Source organism: Nymphalis io, chromosome 7 (genome assembly GCF_905147045.1).
Source record: "Nymphalis io chromosome 7, ilAglIoxx1.1, whole genome shotgun sequence".
In the NCBI taxonomy this organism is placed as follows: Eukaryota; Metazoa; Arthropoda; class Insecta; order Lepidoptera; family Nymphalidae; genus Nymphalis; species Nymphalis io.
Genome location: NC_065894.1, coordinates 12,108,906 through 12,130,741, shown reverse-complemented (window position 1 = coordinate 12,130,741; position 21,836 = coordinate 12,108,906). Strand labels below are relative to the sequence as shown.

The window sequence follows — 21,836 nt, the reverse complement described above, 5'->3', positions numbered from 1 at the left end:
TTTGTTTTAACGAAAAATATTTAAAAACTATTTAAGCTAACCATACAATATTCTTAATATATGCTTAAGATAAATGATTAATTATTGAAGAAAGGAACTTACGTTATACGTTACGAATATGTAATACTGTTTGTAATATACTATTTAATTACATAATTATTCACAAAATTCTTACATATGTAATCCAATGAAATGCATGGACATAGCGCATGCAAGTATATAATATTGCTATTATTTGCTTATAAATTTAGCCTAGTAAAAGAGATCCCTACTACTTGCATTTTTTTAAATTACATGACTTAGATTACATTACATAATTGTAATTTACATACAACATTATACAATTCTCTAATTTTGCATAAACTCTGAGAAGATAACAAAAAAAGTATCATATATATGGCTATAATTTTCAATAATTACTTGTTGTAATATTTTATAACAATTTATTTATAATAGGAAAGTGGAATATAACAAGGTTATTTTAATAATAATAACTACTTAAATATACATTTAGGTTTAATGTCTTAGATGTTATAAAATATTTATGACAAAGTAAATTTGAGCAAAAATGATAAATAAATGGAATTTTAAAAATACATAAATAGGAAATAATATAAACATTATAATAAAAAAAAATATACAAGTTATTGTATAATCGTGAGCATTATATATTTTTATTACGAATCTGAGCAATTAGCGTGTACAATTTATAATAATTACACATTATCACGATAATTTCTAGAATAATCTACATTTGAAGATTTATTTTATAGGAATTTCAGCTATTTTTATGGCACAAAAACATGAAACATTTAATCATTTACACACTACAGTATCAAATCTCGTCGTGCACTTTCAAGTCATTGGACAATTCGAATATTTAATTCTTTTGTTACCAACGTTATCTTTAACCGAATATAAATACAGATTATTATGTCTGAATTATGTAATTCAATTATTTAATATATCATTTTTAGGCATAATCTTATATTCGATATTTCGCACATTTATGTACTAAATAAAAGAGAGTCGCGAGTGATCACTGCTATTAAGCGTTATTTATATACAATATTATAGTTAATTTATTTATATATTTGTACATAGATTTCTTAAAGATGAAATTACCTTACTGCTCTGCCATCGCGGGTCATGTTATATAGTCAATATATTATCTTTCTCAAATAGGCTATAGGCTAAAGAAATCAAATCGGACTGACTGTTTTTGATTTAAGTACATTAAAAAACCGGACTCGTCAGCTTTTTAATATTTGTATAGCGTTATGTAATTGTGGTTGAGAGTAAACTTAATGTTGAAATATTTTAAATAAAAACATATTTATCTTGATTGTTAACATTTAATTTTTATTGAGTTATTACCATTGGACGGAAAATACAAAGCATTAACTAAATGAATGCAATCAAAACAAACATAATATATAAGAAAAGATTGAGAGCCGAGTTCATTCTGAAAATTGAAGCAACCGAATATTTTATATCTATTATCTGCGCCAGCATGGCACAATTTTGTTATATACATCACAATAATACTTAAAATAAATAACAAAATCATATTTATAAAGCTATTCTTAAATATACGCATTGAGTTTTTTACATATGAAATAATTAAAAATCTAGAATTGAAAATATCACAACCTTAAAACAACTAAAGCTGAATAACATTTCATTACATTTTGGCAATATTTTGACTAAGACAAAACATTTTATACAATAAGTTATATATATATATAGTTGAGTAGAATACATCTTAGTATGTAGTATATTTTAATATATTAATTAAGACATAAATTCTAATAATTTTGATATGCTAAGATTCTACACGAACATTTACAGTTAATAAAATATCACAAAGTAATAAACGTCAATCAATATCAATATTTGGCCGTTTAGTAGATCTCTCCAAGTAGAAATGGAAGAATAAAATTTATTCGTTGTCATAGAATATGTTATAGTTTGATGAATTCTTATCAGCATACATTCAAAGCGTTACACAGAGATATTATCTCCATAATTTGATAAACCTGAATAAACATATTTTGGAGATCTACTGAGTAAAAACGACCAAATAATCTATGGGCTAGGTACTGCATTTGAGTATTTTCCTAAACGCCTTCCTGAATTCAGGATTGAAAATAGTATAGATGACAGGGTTCAAGAAGGAGTTTATATACCCAAGCCAGGTGTTGAGGATGAAGACAGTGACTCCCGGGGAGAATTGAAGGCCGAATTTTCCGCAAATGGCGTCCAAAACGTTGCACGTGAAGAATGGAGTCCAACAAAAGAGGAAAACACCTGAGAACAAAATGAAAGGTTACAAGGTTAGCAGAACAATACACTATAAATATTGTACTGTACTTGTTTATAAATTACAATTCGAACAATTAGATATAAAGCAACCGAGTTAGCAAGATAAATAAAAATGTTATTTTTGGCGTGATGAATTGTTATAATTATTTTTCGATTATTGAATAATATAGAAAACAAACTAAGCCTACAACATAAATAGTTTCTAAGTGAGGAACTTTTAACAAGTTCGTACAAAACGTAGGCCATGTACAAAAGTTGAGGAATCATTTCTAAAACTAACTTCACACCAATCTTACGAAAAAATCGTGCAACTAGTTAGAAAAATCACTGATTGACAGAGTTACGAGACGTGGAAAAAATCTCGTTAACAAACAAAAAAACGTCTACGAAAATTTGTAACGATTTATTATACGAACATCCCATGTTTTTATGGGGTAAGTACCTTACTATTGTATTCATCTTTGTACTTTTTTAGTATAACAAATATGTATGTAAAGCTTAATCAAATAATGTAACTTCTATAGTCATATATAATAAGTACCATTTTCATTTGTAATTTTATTAATATTTCAATATTTGCGGCCAAGTTTCTTTGCACGTTATTTCTATCGTTGTTTAGATTCTAGACCACAATGTTATTATATATAGATTGCTGGTGACTTAAGAAGAAAAAAACTCACCCAATACAATAGCCAAGGTTTTTGTAGCCTTCCTTTCCTTTTTAGCAGAAGATTTTTCTCTTTTCTTTTTGCTGGCTTTATTGGCTTTATAGATAGTAAATCTTGCTGTCGCAGCGCTGGCTTTTCTTTCCTTTTTACAGGTCGATCCATCGCGGATATCGTAGTGACTTGATCTTAGGTCGTCATCCGAACGGAAAGCAATTGATGCGTTCCTACAACGATATCACAATATTTGAATAGGCTGAACATTTGAGTACAACGCTTAAACCTTGAGACTGTTGTATAAAAATCTATGATTTACGTTGCTTTAAATAATTTTTTTTCACTTAACTTTAGATTTAAGATTTAGATTTCACATATGAAATGGGTACTTGACACAAAATAATCGTTTTAGTATAATCTGAAATATTATTTTTTCTCTAAATTTATTTATTTTAAAAAAAGTTGATTAATGTAAAAGCTTTAACCGTCGTTCATGAATATATAAGGTGTTCCTATATTGGTCTGGGATTTTGTGCCATCTTTTTATACGTTTGAAAAAGAATCTACCTTACAGATACAGGTAAAGCGTTTCATTAATTTAATTTCATTGTAAAAATCTACAAAATATATTTAATACTGCTCTCAGTTTAAAACAATTGATTCGAGGTAAGGCGTACCTCGAATCTGTGTCAACTCTCTTTCCATTTTTCTTCCACTTAGATTCACAGCCCATATTTTTCAAGACAGTGGCATCTTTCAGTGCGGGAGATCCTGGTGGTGACACGTGTTCTCTGATGGTGTCTTCTAGGTTGGATGGTGCGTATCCGGAATCATTGTTACCATTCGGATCTGGTATTGATTGTGATTTGAAACTTTTTTTGGGTATTCTAGAAAAAAAAATTAGTCATATTCGTATTAAAAAGAAAAAATCGATTAATAGCCTATTATTATTAACAGGGATCGTTCGGCTTGTCAAAAATATTAGCGTTGTAATTTAAATGCAAGTGTCTAACTCATACTGCGCCATTTACTTTAAGATTCTAAATATTTCTATGGTTTTGTTCTGAAATATAAAATAATTTTGCAAACATCGTATTCTAAATATTATGTCGCACATTTTCACAACATTGTTACACAATAAATAACCATTCATTGCCTACGTTCTTACCCTTCTATATTTCTCAAAGCATTATACGATGTTAAGGGCTTATAATTACATTATGAATTCGATTGTAGTAAACAATATTTACTTAATCTTATCTTCCGGGACAGTTGCTAGCATAAATTCTGTAGATTTGTCATTTGGGATCACGTGACACTCTTCAGCATCAGCTTCAAGATCCACTGAACGCTTGTCGAAACTAGAAAACACAAAAATAGTTTCATAAAATCAAAATAAAAATGTATTTTATTCAAGTAGACCGATTTCCAATGATATTAATACTGACACACCCGTCATTATTGTAAGACACGAGAATTAAATTCATAATACAGCTAATGTCACGGAAATTTATGTTCAACTATTACGAATTCCAACCAAAATTAATTAGATCGGTATCTGTCATTACTTACAGTAAATTAAATATTAATAACAAGGAGTTTCTAACTATTGAAACCGCAATATCCGGATTTCTGAAAACGCTTCATAGTGATTGTTTTATTGTAGATAGATAGACCATTTAATGGTGGTAGGGCTTTAATGGGAATTCTATTCCCAAAAAGAAATTATTGTTCTGCTTGGTTTAAATTACCCAGTGTAATTAAGGGTGAAAGGGAATTTTGGACCATGGTTTCCAGTTAATGGTGACACTTAACAGCAGGTGAATAATGGTATTAACAATTTGTCACTTTATCGCAATCGAATAGTTATCTTATAACCGTTTTCCTATTCTTCTTACACGATGATGATAAACGAATATATGTTAGGTAGTGTCCAGCTATCTGTACAGCAAAGAATTAAATCTCATCCAATATACGAATTTTATTAGTTCCATACTGATATGATGCTCTGACCGATGACTAGCCATGTAAGGGATTTTAAAGGGAGATTAGCAAACAGCGAAGGATATATTATACGACTCTAAAGTGTTATTCGATCACATTCATACGGAGCGCCGCGAACGGAGACATTTTTCGATTTGCTTGCTTCGGGCCGCTATTGAGAATTTTTCGACGGAAAACCCAATAACTTTTTTGGGTTTGGAGCTAAAATCTCAGGATTATTACCTAACTTGACCAACGTTACAGCCGTGATAAAGTATATACTATAAGGGTAATGTAATGGTAACTTTCGTTTATATGATTTTTGATTTGATAATGGAAACATTGATACAGTTATATGATACCTGTCCTCGTGGTCGTCTTCGTTGCTACCAGAGCCAGTGTTGGTAGGTCGGTCGTCCAACGCTGTCTCGAGTTGTCTCGTCTGAGCTACGTTCTCTATTACGACGGCCGCTGTTGCCCCTGTTATCGTGTCACCAGATACAGGAGGCTTTTTAGCCGCACGTTGCTTTTTAGCACGATTTCTTAAAGCCTGCATTGAAATATATTTTTAATTATCAAATTTATGTTGTAAATACAAAGCATGCTTTTCAATCAAATACATAAATCTTTATTTCTTTTCACAAAAACAAGATCTCATTTTGCAATTTAAGTTTAAAATTAAAATTATGAAAATAATTCACAGGTAATCGTTTGAAAGATGAAAGAAATTTATGGTATAATTCCTCGGAAATATAGAAAAACGTCGCGTAATTTATCACTTGCGTAATAATTTATTTCACTTTTTACTTAATATTGTAATATAAATAATATTTTGAAATAATTTATTTCGTTATAATATTTCACTCAAGAAATTAAACAATAATTTGAAATATATAGTCCCGAGTCAACGTGGAACCGATTCAAGGGAATTTGTTATAAGAATACTGATCTTATTTTATATTATACGAAAGAAAGTGATATTTACTATATTATTGCTCCTTATAATATACCCTATATTGTTACAGGCTGTTCCTATGTACATATTTTGATATTTATCAGTACTAAAGCCACAGCTTACCTTAAAAATATTATAGTACAGGAACATCATCATGATACATGGAATATAGAAGGAACCTAGCGAGGAGTAGAGGACGTAATTCTGACTGTTGAAGAGGCACTCGTCAAAGTTCCTATCAGGTGTGTCGTTGAGACCGAGGACGATGGGTGCTCCGATTGCAGCCGAGACCAGCCACACGAGGACGATGGTGAACCAGACACGTGTGTTGTTTTTGTGTTTCGCATACTTTATTGGCTGCGTAACTGCTATATACCTAAAACAAACATTTTCACTGCTAATTATCATAAATTAATTTTATATTTATTTATTCGAGAATAACACAATTTTAAATTACATTACCGAAAAGCAATTGAGTTATTTTTACTTTTTTTCGTTTTCAATTGAGTTTAAGCTGACTTCAAAAATATTAAAATACGTTTATTTTTTTATTAATATATAATTAAATAAAGATCCATATTTTTTTCACAAAAATGTTTTTAGAATAATGTATTATATATGAATTAAATTTAAGTTATAAAAACTTTTTGAAGCAGAGGTTATTGTTTTTTTCATACTTTAAAGATGCACGAATACAAAACTATGTTTATATGTACACTGATTGCATGACGATATTCAGATATTGCAGACACGTTACATTATTATGACCTGCAGTTATAGTAACAGAATATAGTATGTTAAGCGTTCTAAAGTGTCAATATATGTAGCTTACCTATCAACAGAAATAGCGACTAAATTAAATATGCTCGAAGTAGACGATGTGACATCCATCGCGATATATACATCACAGATGAAAGCTGGCAGGCCCCAGGATCCATGCACCTGTAAGCAAAATTACATTCTAAATCAATATTATAAAGTTCAATTTCCAACACTCAAATAGACGAGCAAATTCAATTGAATTCCCAAATACTGTGTTCAAATAAATCAACGTGATTTGAGTAATTTTATCGGCTTCTTTTAGAACTTGTCAATTTCGTTTGAAGAGATTTGTAGCATTTTTCTACTTAAGCATACTTATATAAAAATTCAATGTCGTCTTTTGATAATTCGATAATTTTGTACTGATAGGCGATTAATAAAACCTTAATAGATTTTGAGTGACATTATATACATAGAATAATATTTATATAAAATTGTCATTATTGCAGTGCTATTATGATTATTTAAAAATTCTTTATTTGTATGTGCGTAGTGTATAAATTATGATAAATTCTTAGCAAATTTCACTTGGGTACAAGGACGCCTGGATAGGTACCAACCACTTTAGATATTCTATCGTAAAACAGCAAAACTTGTTGTGTTTTAGTTTAAGTGAGCGGTGTAACTACAGGCACAAGGGACATTAAAACTCACAAATGTCGGTGGAGCATTGGCGATGTCAGGGATGGTTAATATTTTTTACAATGTCAGTGGTGGTATGTTTCGAGTTGTGCTCTTGTTACTATTACTGAGAAACAACGAGTAGCTCTCATTACTTTTCCTGTATACTTCAATAATCATACGAACCTATACAAACATTATGGGCGCAATGGATTTGAACTTCTATTACACGAGTAAGTTGAGTTTATTTTTATTTTTTATTTTTAGTGATTTAAGTGAAAAACTAATGTAAAAAATAAAAGATACATAAACAATTTGCAAAAAATATTTGTAGGCCTCTGAAATGTCGATAGAAAAAATTAGCAACTAAGCAGTTGTAAGCAAACTAAGCCAGTCTTTTATAAATAAATTACAGAAATAATTTTTGTTAATTGGAAAAAATAAATAATGAAAACCTAACCTAACCTTATATTATTTTAAGCGGTTTTTGTTGATAAATATTGCAATTGAAAAAAAATCCTTATTCGTATCCGTGTGTAGTCAGTATGACTAGCTGGTATACTACATATTATTGTTAGCGATCATAGCGATGATATTATTGTAAGCGATCTATCAAAATTCGGATGTTTTAAAACGATCTGCCGTCATCGCTTACATCAGGAATTTGGCATTATTGTGGGCCATTACGTGCGTCCATTGTTCCGCATCTTTTGTGTCTCCCGTTTTATTAGTTTCTTCCAAAAGGTAGGTGCCATTTATTAATTCAGATACGACCACGACACGTTATTAATATTGATCATAGTTAAAATTCCATTACAGATGGTCTAAGAATACTTTAGCACCAGGTAATTTTTACATCATCAATCATTGATAAATTTAGATAGATGTCTTTGATGGATCAAGCATGTAATAATGGTTATGATTACGATGAGGTAATCCAGATTGATTTTGCCCACAGCAGCCATTACCAAGTGACTAATCAACTGGGTAGGAAATATTAAATATACAATTTGGTGCGCAAACATCTATTTATTCATGTTAAGAGTCTCTCTCATAAAAGGTATGGGATTGCAAATCCGACTTGACGATTGTGCAAATATATCTGGTTACTACTTATTCATTTGATCATTTCCAAAGAGGTAACGTATTCAGCTATACCCGACGAGTCGACAAGACACGATGTCCCTATTTTTATGCTGTTGCTTATTTGTTTTTATTTACATTTTAACCCTAAACAATAGCACTGTACAAAGGGGGGATAATGCCATCTAAGCGTTCTCTATCAGTCACCTTTATGCTAAACAGAAATTCACGACGATGGAAAAAGGACTACATTAATAACAATATAAACAGACGCGGATCTAGCCCTAAAAAAGTTTGTAGGCATGGCCACACGAAAATCAGCCAAGTGCGTGTCGGACTACGGACACACTTATAATCGATACATTGCATTCCTACTCGTACAAAGGAGAAGTTTAAAAGAATTGTGACGCCCCCGCTTTGCCCAAGCTTTGTCCGTATGGACTTATAGGCACTTCTATCGATCTTAGGGTCTAGGGTAGGGTTGTGGGCATACCTACCATGCCATGCATATACAAATAAAATATGTATATACAAATAGCAATTATTACTTGAAGGATAAAGATCTTATAAAGGTAAGCTATCATTTTGTCCCGTTCTATATCAAGGATTGTTATAAATGAGTAAGGCAAATAGACAGCGAAGAATCAAAATAAACTTTATTCAAGCTGGCTCTTCTATTCAAATTGTCATTTCACAAGAATAATTGAACTGAAAGCACTGGGACTTGAAATGATTTGAATTCAACTGATCAGTAAACTCTTAAATAATTCAACTATAGTGTTTATACTAGATTAAATAATTTGCACAATGAACATTAAATTAAAAAGCATACATAATGTCTATAACCTGTTCATTGAGACTATTCCAATGAGCTCAAACACGATATGAGGAGTTAGATATCCTCCAGATAATCGAGATAATTCCAGATGATGCTGCTGTTACATCGAATGTTTTACATCATATCCGATTGAAATTGTTACTATACTATTGTATACAGTACAGTAACAGCCTGTGAAATCATCGGTTAAGATTTACTCATTCTAACCACTAGGCCATCTCGGCTTACTTTATAAAAATTATACTACTGGGCTAAGGCGTCCTCTCCCTTTTTGAGGAGAAGGTTTGGAGTTTATTCCACCTCCTTGCTCAAATGCGGGTTGGTGGAATACTCATGTGGCAGATTTTTAGTGAAATTAGATACATGTAGGTTTCCTCACGATGTTTTCCTTCACTGTGAAACACGAGATGAATTATCACAAATTAAGCACATGAAAATTCAGTGGTGCTTACCCGGGCTTGAACCAATGATCATCGGTTAAGATTCACGCGTTCTCACGACTAGGCCGTCTCGTATAAATATAATACATAAAATGTAATATATTTTTAAATAAAAAAAATTAATTATTTTTATATTTTGCTTGTATAGTTTTACGAAGTGTTTATTTTTGAATTATACTTTGTAAGTAACTAAAATAGAACAGACGCGCCGTATCTACATCACCTAATGGAAATATTTATTCTTGATGCCAGTAATAAAATTCATTGTAGGGATTGTTTATCTCAACAGTAAAATATTGCTTTTAAAGTCCTTCGGTTAGAATTTCGATTACGACCGGCAATATCCAGGACATTGTTACATTAGCAGAGCATATTACATAGCACGAGTGAGAGTGCGCATATACATGTGCCTTAAATTCTCTTATTCTCATAATCCGACAATTCTATACGACCGGAGAGTGGTCATCGTCTGCACTAATGGCTTTATGTGCTTTACTGGATATGATGATGCATCAGCTCAGGCTAACCATTTTATTGTAAAATCATTTTAGTCATGGGATACTAAATTTTGATACGATCAAACCAGAAGAAGTTTCTCACATTGCCTTTCAAAAACTAGAAAAGAACTGATAATCTTCATCACCTGAGTATATTTCTTAAATTATGTATTTAAGAAACACTCTAACACACTCAATCGAGTCACCTTTCAAAATAAATCTTCATTTAAATCGGTTTATCCGCTAAGGGGCTACGATGCCACAGACAAACACAGATACATACGTTAAGCTTATACGAGTGTCACCGTTTATTTTAGTTAAATATTTAATGCTACTAAATAGATAACATAAAAACGATAAATACTTACGGCTTTACTTACGAACGTAGCTTAGTTGTTTAGTTAAACAATGGTCTCGATCTTTCTGTCCTTTTTGATTTGACATTCGAAAAAGGAAGACAATCATTGTTTAACTATTCGTCTGGTTTCACAACATTTATTAGTAAGGTCGTTAAGAAATACTAGTGTTTATAAAAATGATTTGACTAAAAGTAATACTATATTTAATAAAGAAATTTGAATTTTATTCAAAGGAGGTTTTAAAGGTAAATCATATAATCATATTTTATCTTTATATATAAAAAACTGTTTGACTGTCTGAGATATCAACGCACAGTCCAAACAACAGGGACTACCACCATTAAAATTTGCATACGGTTTCCTTTAACAAAGTAAGTTATAAAGGAGATAAAATTTTGTATGAAAATTCTTAATTTTGAAAGCTATGGGTTTGGCAAGCAAATTTGCGGGTGAAACGCTAGTTATATGTGTATGTATATATACAATTATATTATTTCTAGTTATGTACGCAAATGTGAGTGACGTCTGCTATCAAATTGAAGTCAACATAAGCCGTTAATTAAAGGATATTATATCTCCGTATTATTTTATATATAGCAAACGGTATAAGATGTATTTTGACTTGCATACTCATCACAGTTGAATGAAATATATTGAAGAATATCAATTATATAGTAAATTATTTAAATCGAAGTATTTAATTCATTCATAATTTCATACCAAATATAAATACCACATTTGTCGAATAAAAATAAAAGATATATTCATAATAAGAAGGAATTTACTCGTCAATAGGGCGTTGTGCAAGTCTGTCTACCTAGACAGGTAGGTAGGTAAGACCTAGGTAACACACAAATCACATATCCCGCTGCCAAATAGCAAAGCTTAGTATTGGCTACAGGCGTCAAGTGACATAACATCTTAGATCCTAAGGTTTGTGGCGCATACGATACAAGAAAAACGATATACGAAATGGCTTATATTTCTTACGGTGCGAATGCCTTAGGTGATGATGACCACTTACCATTAGGTGGCTAATGTACGTCCTTGGGTTAAAGCTTCAAATCAAATTTGATCTAAAATAGTTCAGAGGTTAAGTTTTAAAAGCGTAACAGACAGGCGGAGTTATTTTCGCATTTATAATATCAGTATAGAATATAACTAATACCGAAAGGTGGTTTTTTATTTAAAAAAAATATTGATCAATTGCGTACATCAAAATAATTTTATTCAAGACAAAACATATATAACAAACAGAATAATATTAAATAATTACTACATATTTACAATAAATTTGTCCACAAAATTAGGTACAAAATAATTATTACTATAATAAAAGTAAATGAACATTTATCCGACACATGCGATATTGCCTATATTTTAAATATTAATATTAAATTATTATATTTACTGGTATTTAATGTTTCTGGGTTATGTCTGGCCGTTTTAATCGTACTGTATAAAATAGCTTTAGCGAAACATAATGCTTGTTGCTCATACGTTACTTTGTTTGGGAGGAAATTGGGAGGAAATAGGAGGAAAGGACGTTAAAAGCAAAATCATTCAGATCTAATTAAGATTCATCAGTGAATTATATCTGGTTACTTCCAGACAATATATAAAACAAGTATCTTTACATACGTTCTTTATAAATGTAGCTTGCAAATACACGTTAAATATTATACCTTAGATAATTTTAACTTTACCAATTAATATATTATTATTGGTGTTTATGGTTGGTATTACAATGGTATTATAGTATTTATTATAATGTTTTAATTTAAATGAGCTGTTGTACTATGCTCAAAATGTTTTCTCCTAGGATTCGTTCCAAAAAGGAAATAATGAGATAATAATTATAACTTAATCTTTCTTAACCTAACCTTAAATTGGTCCCTCGTGACCGGATTCTAATATAAAATCTATTAACTTCACCAAATATTATATATACGAAATATTCTTTTATTGCATAAATGATAACTTTAATTATTTATGGTATTTTTATGTGCACTTCGTTACAGTAGTGGTATTTATTTATTTATACAGAATAATAATTTTAATTATTACGTCTGTTATCTCATATGGCAAAGTATGTAATTTACGTCATATATTTTCTTAGTTTTCTCAAGTCTCATAATATTAAGATATTATTTTAATAAAATAAAAGTTACTCTGAAGCATTTCGTCTTCTTGCGGTTAAAATAAGGTTTTGATTTTCCGTTTTTGAGTATCATAAATACAGCACTATTTTTGGAAGCGTTCGCTTCAAAGCACCTGAGCCGAAAAAATTTTTTAAGTCAATATAGATTAAAAAATCAACATATATTAATATCTATATACATAGCTTTTATCCGTACTGAAACTATGAACGAAAGTAATTTAAAATTTCAACATGCGTTGGGTAATCCACTTTTGGTTTTTTACGTAAACACACAGTAAAAACAAACGAACAAATTTTTTGTAACATATTAGTACGATATAGAAAGATGCATTAATTTATTAGTATATCACCTCGTGATACAAGAAGTAGAGGTTCACCCCACTATTAAGGTTCTGCTGGTTATTCATCACCAGTCTCGACATCATGCTTTAGTGTAAACTGGATTTAACTAAAAATATATATCAAATGTTGTAATAGATAAAAAAAATTATAAGACAAATAGTTCAAGAAATTCTTCCTTAATGCTCACAGTCTATCTGAAAATGATTCATCTGAAGTCTAAACGCTTCCCATTTCCTTCGTATTCTGGCCACGTTCCCGATTAATCTTTATCGATTTCTATTCTCGATATTTATAAAACGATGTATGCGATATAACGATGGTGGTGTTCCGTTGAAGTTGTTCAGTCGTTGATCATATAAATTTGTAATTAAAATATTTAAAATATTGTATACAAATAAGTAAAAATACGTGTATCGACTCCGATGTTTGCGGGTTCACAATACCGGACAATCACCACTGAATCATGGGGCTTGTAATTCATTTCGTTTTCGACATTAAAATTAAACATCGTAAGGATACCTACATACCAACTCTACATAAGTAGCCCATAAAGAATTTAAAAGCCGCTTTTTTAGGTATATATATTAATAAGTTATACATATATAATAAATGATAATTATAGTAAAAACTAAAGAGCACAATTCGAGGAATCATAATCGTTTTCCCAATTTGACGGGCCGTTGGCGTGGTTGGTAGATACTTGCATTTCACGCCGGAGGTTGTGGGTTCGATTCCCACCCAGGACAGACATTTGTGTGCATGAACATGTCTGTTTGTCCTGAGTCTGGGTGTAATTATCTATATATGTATGTATTTAAAAAAAGAAAAGAAGTATATGTAGTATATCAGTTGTCTGGTTTCCATAGTACAAGCTCTGCTTAGTTTGGGATCAGATGGCAGTGCGTGAATAATCTCCCAGGATATTAAGAATATTAAAATGTCACTGGACAGACAGCAGATACTGATCTGCTCTGATCTCTATTTCTTCTTCAATTTCTTCTTCAAAACGCCACCGCTTTTTCTGTTAGTATTCCGCACACGTTACCAATTACACTCCATCGATTTTGGTCCTTGATATTAATATGTTCTAATGTTGGATATTGATGGGAGTGCAATATTGTTTCATCTTTTATTTCTTACTTGTTAATTGAACTAAAATAATTAATAGACGAGTTATATTGCCACTTAGCTGAACTGCCTCATTTGTCTTTCGGTAACTTATAAGAGAGCAGATCGCGAGGAATTTCAAACCCAGTAAAAATTTATCAGATTTTTCCGTCCATAAATTTTTATTAGGATTTTATGTGGCAGTGTAAACTTCCGCGTCTTGGAAAGTACGTAAATCTATAGTGCTTTTTAGTAAAGTTTTCATTGGATTACGGAAGTAAACTTGCTCGTGGCCACCAGGCGCACTATAATATGTCCAGCACAGTCGGTTACTTGAAAGTAGCAGTCATAACCGACATCATCATCAGTATTGCCACATATCTCATGGTGAAGATTCAGTACAATTTTTAACAAAACTGCAAACATTCACACAAATGAAAAATTCTTAATCGTAATATGAATGTCTATAATAAGCTTAGAAACATATAAATAATTTTAACTATTCTATCACCCTATTCACTTTAGGGCAAATTTGCTGTTGTTATCCATATTTTTACAGAACTCATAGTGAATATAGAATTGCTTACTTAAAAATATATTTACATTCAGATCTCGAGAGTTCCAACCAATCCAAAGTCAGCATTATTTCTTTGAGCTCAAAGTAATCGCCAACATAAGACAACTTTTGCACAATAATATTTTTTTCCACAGACAAAGGGAAGATGTTCTTTTGAACTACTCAGAGTGCTCTAATGTAGTGACATATTTATTGGCATTACACATAGCAAGACACGTATTTTTTTTACTAATATTTTAATAAAAATGAACCCTAAATCAAAGGAATTAAGTGTCATGGAAATTGAAAAAAACTTAGTTCTCTCCCACAGCGACCGCCAATTGCAATGAAGAACCGACTCTTCGTGCGTGGGTTTTAATACGGTAGCTATTCTTTTTAATACAGTCCCGCTTTTCACCCTTTGAATTTGAAATAATACTGTCACGTGCGATATCATACGTGATCAGAATAACTGCTAGCATAGCAGTCTTAGGCTTTTCAATTCGTCACGCTAAAATATACTTTATAATATTATAACAGGGCCCAAGATCGATATACACTTATAAAATAAATATGAATTATATTTCCTATTTTAATATCTAATTAAGGTAACTGTTAGTTTTATTTAGCCGAGATGGCCCAGTAGTTAGAACGCGTGAATCAATCGATGATCGTGGGTTCAAACCCGGGCAAGCACCACTGAATTTTCATGTGCGTAATTTGTTTTTATAATTAATCTCGTGCTTGACGGCGAAAGAAAAAATCGTTGGAAACCTGCACCTTTCACTGAAATAATGCCACGTGTGTACTCTACCAACCCGCATTGAAGAAGCGTGGTGGAATAAGCTCCAAACCTTCTAATGAAGAAAGGAGAGAAGGCCTTAGCGAAGCAGTGGGACATTTACAGGCTGTTAGTACTACTACTTTATTATTTATTTAATAAGTGTATTAATAAGAAAACGTAAGATTTAGAAGCAAATCAGTTATAGAAGACGAGGAAATGCTTAGCGAAGTTTCGATATAAGTTATCAATTCTGTGGGTAGATATAAATTTGAACTATTTGAATTATTTGAACTATTCAATGAGATTATGGCAACTTAGGGCTTTAACGGCTTACCTGCATATTGAACTTTCATAGGCCAAGAAACATTTGCTTCAGAATTGCTACTGAATAATTGTAACTGATCTGAGCGATAGTTGAACTAAATCTTACATGAAACCAATTTTAGTTTAATGACTATAAATCATTTATTTATCAATTATCATCCAAGAGGAAAATATATAATGAAAACTGGCATTGCTCCTATTATTACTTTATAGGCTAACCTTTTAAAAATACTGAATACTTATTTAGTTATCTGCTATATAAATTAACAACATAAAGATACATACGCTACGCACTAGCTGATAATATTGAAAATAATATATACAAGTTGTTATTTTTTAAATATTTCATCATAATAAAGCGTATTCTCTTTGAATAATAGTTATAATGAAACACATGATTAAAAATTGAAATATTTTTAATAAACGATAAACTGAAACTTTTCAACCAATTTTAAGATTTAATTTATATATTCTCATGTATTATATATATCTATATTCTTATATAGGTAATGTTGCTACAAGCTTCTGCCGTCAGCACATCGCCTTTTTAGTTGTACTCCATATTTGGCATGTTGACGAAATCATAACAATTTCTTATTAGATTATTATAATGCATTAATCAGTTAGTACAGGGTACTCAAACAATTGTGACTTCGGTCTTTGAGTATTGGCTAGCCTTATACCTGGATCCGTCTCTCAATAATATACGCCTCAGTATCTCAAGATATCCTATACGCTAAAGTGGTGACTCCAACGTGATGCACAAGCTTATATTTTTTATTTCGGCAATAATAAGACCCGATGAATCGATTACACATACTGAATTCTACGCGGACGAAAACGTTCAATTAGTATTAAAATGTCGATGATGCCAACGAGTCAGTTTCATAATAACAAATATAAAAAAATATCACTGATTCAGATATCTCAGAACCTATATGTTAATGATTCAATATCGCATTTTGAATATTGTACTAAATATATTTTTCATTAAACAAATTTTATACGTTTTTGCGACGGCAATTTTAGTAATTACCCATATCACTTCATTCCATAAACCCGGGACAATTTTAATTAAACTCTCAATCCTGAACGCGAATACTTAATTTTGTTTTATTGATGTCTTATTTATACGCATGCAACAAGTGCTCTTAAATCTTTTGACATAAGGATCTTAATCGTTAACATCATCATAATGACTAAATTCAAGTGTTAATAAATTTAAATTAATAGAATTTGACACGGATTTCAGTTCTTTGACGACGTCGACAGGATTGGGTGTTTTGATTGTCTCATTTAGATTGTTTGATATAATTAGCTATTCTTAATTTGTATTATACAGCTGTTTTAAATACTTTACCACATTAATTGAAGGTTATTGCTTCGCATCTCATCACCATTTTTTGGAAAACCGATTAAAGTCGTTTAACAAATCATGCTTAATTTAACGACACCATTTAGACCAGAGACATACATATATTTTTTACTTACTAGGTTTTTAAATTGATTCTTAGGTTCGAAGTACGGTGCCCTGATATACCGCCTATATCTTTAAATACTTGCAAGTGCGAAAGTATTTGCTACTTGAGCGCCAGGGATGGAAAACACCAGAGCTTAAAATATTTGTAGCGAAAATCGATCCATATGTATAAATAAGAAGCATAATAGTTTCATAAACTATGATATGTCAGCATAGATATTGGCGTAAAATATCGCTCTGTATGCTATAAAAATAATAAATCTGATTTATAATATTGTTCAAACTACTCTCAATCGGGACACTACTTCGTCCATTAGTACTTTCTATTAGAGCTTTCATCAGCGGTGGTTAAATGTAGCTAAAGGGTCTTTTAATAGGAAAATATATAAATAATGTTTGATCTTTGGCAAAACAAATGGGGACTCATAATGAATTGATATAAAAAGGGACTTCAGTGTTATTGGAACATAAGCCTAGGGCAATCAGGGATAAAGTTAGTTTTGGATTGCTACAGAAAATATGTAATATCTTTGCCTATTTATTTAGTATTAAACTAGTTCATAAAACTAAGATCAGAAGAAATTCAATGTAAGCCTAAATAAAAACCGCTATTAATATATATATGTAACGTTGAAATAATATTGGGTATCATTACCATGAATATCCCATTTTGGGTCGGTATCACCCATTCATAATATTATATTGTACCACAAAACTACAAACTTAATATTGTTGTGTTCTGGTTTAAGTGGTAAGTGAGCCAGTATAACTACAGGTATAAGGGAGATAACATTTCAGTTTTCAAGGTTTTTGGCTAATTGGTGGAAAGGTAAACATTTCTTACAGCACCATCGTATATTGTGGTCTGTTTGCCAGTCCGCTTACCTATTATAAATTAAATAAAAAACAAATCTTCGAAGCTAATTCCATAATGCAAATAAAACAAGTTGGTGAATAGCAATACTTTTGCGTTATTCAATCACGATCTTTATCAAGGTATTGTGTATATTTATTTGATCAATATTTAAACGTAGCTAAAAAGTAATAAAAAACATTAAAACTAAAAATACAAATTCGAATAATCACGCATTTTATATGTATCTGTACAAGAAATATTTTATTGACTAGGTAAGTAGTCAATTGGTTTGAATTAAGAGGAGGTTATGAAACCCCCCAGGGTTGGACAACGGTTCTCTAATGTTTGACAAATCAAATGACAGGTCCTCTTCTACGACACTGATATTGGCAGCTAGTGACGTTAAGGTCGTGTTGGTTTCCTTCGTTTTGGTTGCTTTGTGACAATTAAACTGCACTTATATATATATTATATATTTTGTCCATATCTGTCCAAATAAACAGTTTTTTTGTAACATCATTTATTTTTATTTTGCACATCTATAAATGTTCTTTCCCATAAAAAGTAAAGTATTGCTTTATGGGTAATATAGCAATAAAGTTCAAACTAAATAAATACGAAACAATATAACTTTACATAATCCTAGTGGCTATATAATAAGTTACTCGAACTACGAAGTTATTACAGCTCCCTTAACTTGTTAAAGTAACAGCTTCACAAGTCACGAGCTGGCTCTTGATGTCACCGCCTAACTGTGACTTCAATTCCATCGCGCACGAAGAAATTTGGCAACTCTTTTCTTTGTCGTACTACTAAAAAATGGAATTATTTATCAGCACACGTGTTCTCCTTCTCTTACAGCCTGGCTTCCTTCAAACGGGCGGCTAGTGCTGAAGATTCTACCCGACCGTACTAGCCGTCGTCGCGTTTGGACTTCACTACCACTTACCATGGAGTGGAGTCATTTGCTTTCCTGGTTTAGATAAACAAACAAAAGCCCGTAACTGTCCCACTACTGGGCCTCACCTCTTGAGAAAAAGGCTTAGTGCTTATGTCGCTGCACCGATGCGGGTTGCTGAATACACATTAAGCATATGAAAGCCCATTGGTTACAACGTGTGTGCCACACGATCATCTCGTCTAACCTTACATGGTTATGATATATTTTTTGTTGGTGCTTACACATATATACATACAGTATATTGTATGTTTTAGAGGAGTAAATTGTGATTTATTTCATACTTCATTAATCACGATGTGAGAGAGTAGTAAAGAAAATTTGAACCAAGCCGTAAATTCTTTTAAGTGCCAATATTGTGTTCGGAATTGCTTCAAAAGTTTGTTCGGGTAAATAAAACGGAGGAAAGTTCAACATTAACGTTAATGGGGGAAAAGACATCAACTACATTTAACTAAAGTTTTACTTAGAAAGGTGTTTTTTTTGTACACAAATCTTGTATAGAATTTATGGATTTTATATAAAAAAAACGTTAAGTTATCGCTTCAGGTAGGGTGTTTTATAGTAGGACGTTATATCTTTTGGGGGTAGTACCATATAAATGGTAGGGGTTTGTGAAATTCTGTGAATTTAAAATTCAACAAATAACTTAAAAAAATCAATATACTAAAAAAAATTATAACGTTACCACCAGCATACGAAATATATATGTACATATTATACATTAAAAATACAATATACAGACAATATAGCCAATTGTTTAAACTAATAACAGAAGTAGCAATACACCGTTTTTTGGAAAAATAAAATGTAAATGTTACAAAATAAATACGGTAAAAAATGAATATAAAAAAAGAATTAATTTCCTGATTACATATTTATCATCTGATAAAAACATAGAAAACAATTTCTAATGTGTCCGAAAGTCAGCTTTCATTCTGTCACAAAGCAAATGTAAAAACATTGAATTAATAAAACGACGTAGAACGTAAATTAAACATAGGACACAAACTTTGCCACGTACTCAGTTTAGTGGAAAAGTGAGTGCTCCCGAAGCTGGACTGTTTAAAGACTCACAATCGACGTCATTACGGTGCTAAGGATAAGAGTCATAATTCTTTGAACAAAATCGGAAAATTCGGAGACAACAGCATATTATAAGCTAACGAATTTAATCGTTACTACGAAGTCGATAAGGCTCATTATTCGTTGATGGTTGCAATTTAGAGACTGTAATAAACAGTATACCTAGCAACGAATTTACTTTTCTTCTTCAACCTTTTCTTACTGTTGCTTGGAAGACAAAAGACGAAGTTTTATGATGCTACGTGACATTCTATATCTGTGAATGTTAAAAGATTTACATTTGAATTTAAGATTCGAAGTATTCTCAGTACAATAAGTCTGAGGAGAAAAGACTATCAAAATGTTGACATTCCCAAGTCGAGTTTAAGTGAGCGAATATTATTGTTATATATTTTTAATTGTATATTTAATATATATCTTAATAGTTTAACTAAAAGTATATTTTGACTTTACGACTTGATTTCATTCTATGTACTTAAATTGTATTTCATTTGAAATTTATTTTAGTACAATATGAATTCAACGAGTCAATTTTCCGAGTGTTTTATGCTAAGACCTACCTACATGTCATCGGCCTAGGGTTCTAGCTAAAATTAATATAATTTTACTATAACCGCTTCAGCTCAAAGCCAAAGTGCCTAGGGGTCTTAGATATTTAAGTCCGGGCCTGGTTTTGAAAGCTTATATTTTGACGATACGATAAAAACTCAATTCAATGAAACAGTGTGAAAAAGTTAATAAGAAAAATATTTCAAATTCGATATTTAAAATTAAACCTTTGTCGTATATACAAATGTATTTTTGATTATATAAGTTTTAATTTTAATTCCCTCTAACTGTAGTTCTTTTAAACGTTTATTTTAAACGGTATTTAATATTAACTATTTCTGCACGAGGCTAGATCTCTAGATAACTAGCACTAGTCGTAGCACTAGGTCGTAGTAAGACGACCTCGTCCGCGGAAATTAAAAAATAATATTTTATAGCCCGACACGTTTCCTTCTCCAAAAACATATAATATATTATATTATGACAATATTAATTTGTTTTGGTATGTGACTATTTATTTATTTGAAAAGGCTTATCTACAGTCGTAACAGCCTGTGAATGTCCCACTGCTGGACTAAAGGCCTCCTCTCGCTTTTTTTTTAAGGAAAAGGTTTGGAGCTTATTCCACCAAGCTGCTCCAGTGCGGGTTAGTGGAATACACATATGGCAGAATTTCACTAAAATTAGACACATGCAGGTTTTCTCACGATGTTTTCCTTCACCGTAAAGCACGTGATGAATTATAATCACATATTACACATGAAAATTCAGCGGTGGATTCACGTGTTCTTACCACTGGGCCATCTCGGCTTTTTTTATCTACTTAATTAAACTTATATTAAACACTTTTGAATTTAGTATCATATTTTAGCAACATCTATCTGATATATGTATCAATTACAGATGTGCACACCACTGACAAGGTAACTCGTATGTGTTAATACTGTTCAGTTGCTTGAAAAACATTTTCTAATTATAGTCTAAAAAACAACAACAATTACAAATTTATTATTAAGAATCTAATAGTACATCGTAAATTTTACGCTTA

The 21,836-nt window shown here is 31.2% G+C and overlaps 1 protein-coding gene across 1 annotated transcript; it reads right to left on the bottom strand.

The window, feature by feature from the left end:
* Positions 1-2,095: 2,095 nt before the first annotated feature.
* On the bottom strand, positions 2,096-13,168 carry LOC126769776 (dopamine D2-like receptor). Its single transcript, XM_050488693.1, has 8 exons — positions 13,097-13,168; positions 6,758-6,867; positions 6,049-6,301; positions 5,333-5,520; positions 4,238-4,348; positions 3,665-3,874; positions 3,006-3,217; positions 2,096-2,310 (listed from the first exon to the last, which is right to left on the bottom strand). The coding sequence occupies exons 1-8, from the start codon at positions 13,166-13,168 to the stop codon at positions 2,096-2,098; spliced, it is 1,371 nt and encodes a 456-aa protein (XP_050344650.1).
* Positions 13,169-21,836: the final 8,668 nt, after the last annotated feature.

What these genes read in the sequence shown, in the direction of transcription:
- LOC126769776 (XM_050488693.1), bottom strand. Translation starts at nt 13,168, where the DNA reads ATGTCGAGACTGGTGATGAATAACCAGCAGAACCTTAATAGTGGGGTG. An exon ending in GTCCCGGAAGATAAGATTAA is followed by an intron (nt 3,875 to 4,237) that starts GTAAATATTGTT and finishes TTTTTTTTCTAG; the next exon opens with AATACCCAAAAAAAGTTTCA. An exon ending in AGAGTTGACACAGATTCGAG is followed by an intron (nt 3,218 to 3,664) that starts GTACGCCTTACC and finishes ATATCGTTGTAG; the next exon opens with GAACGCATCAATTGCTTTCC.